Below are 729 nucleotides of genomic sequence, written 5' to 3'. Positions count from 1 at the left end.
TACAAAATATTACTACAGTGAGCTAAACATTTTCTTAGTGATTTAGGGTTAATATGGAAGTGCTCTCTCAACATCAAACTTTGCATTATGGATATTTTGTCTCAAGTATCTAAGTATTCCTAACTCTTTGTTCAGTTTGTGTAAGGTGTGGTATATGTATTTTCTTTTTTTTCTGTTAGAATTTATATGTATGATTACTTACAGTATGAGGCTGTCCCGACACCAACAGTAACTTGTGCAGTTTACAGCGGTAATGGGGACTCTATACTGGCATCATACAATGATGATGACATTTATCTGTTTGATACGTCACGCACTGAAGCTGCAGATGCAGTCCATAGATACTCCGGCCATCGTAATAGTGCTACAGGTATGTAAATAATAAATGCACTTTTTATGAGAAGTAGTATAGCATATCACAATTCTGTCTTTCGTGATATGGGTCACAAAATTGCCCTAATGAGGATTTTTATATTGATATAATTCAGTAAACAAGAGAAGAAAATGTTGTTACGATAACAATCATGAATTTTTACATCCTTGATAAAGTGATGATACACAAATGTAATATTTCTAATAAACCATTGGTAATAGGTACATGCCCTTTTCACTGGTTTTGTTTTATTATTGCTTTTTATATTTTTTGCTTGGATAACTCCCTAAGTGTTTAATAACCAAGGAATCATCTACTAGGGCTCTTGATCTCACCCATTTTAGAAGAAAATGTCT

General features: G+C 33.1%; 1 protein-coding gene across 5 annotated transcripts in view; it reads left to right on the top strand.

The window, feature by feature from the left end:
- The window catches only part of LOC119586165 (DDB1- and CUL4-associated factor 8-like), a gene marked incomplete at its 3' end in the record, with an annotated part of 13,010 nt that overhangs the window by 10,263 nt on the left and 2,018 nt on the right, over window positions 1–729 (top strand). For all 5 annotated transcript variants that reach the window (XM_037934863.1, XM_037934862.1, XM_037934861.1 and 2 more), the window contains 1 exon segment: window positions 205–370. In XM_037934863.1, coding sequence (XP_037790791.1) covers window positions 205–370 — 166 coding nt within the window.

Source organism: Penaeus monodon, chromosome 21, assembly GCF_015228065.2.
Source record: "Penaeus monodon isolate SGIC_2016 chromosome 21, NSTDA_Pmon_1, whole genome shotgun sequence".
Classification (NCBI taxonomy): domain Eukaryota; kingdom Metazoa; phylum Arthropoda; class Malacostraca; order Decapoda; family Penaeidae; genus Penaeus; species Penaeus monodon.
This window is presented reverse-complemented; position numbering and strand designations above follow the sequence as displayed.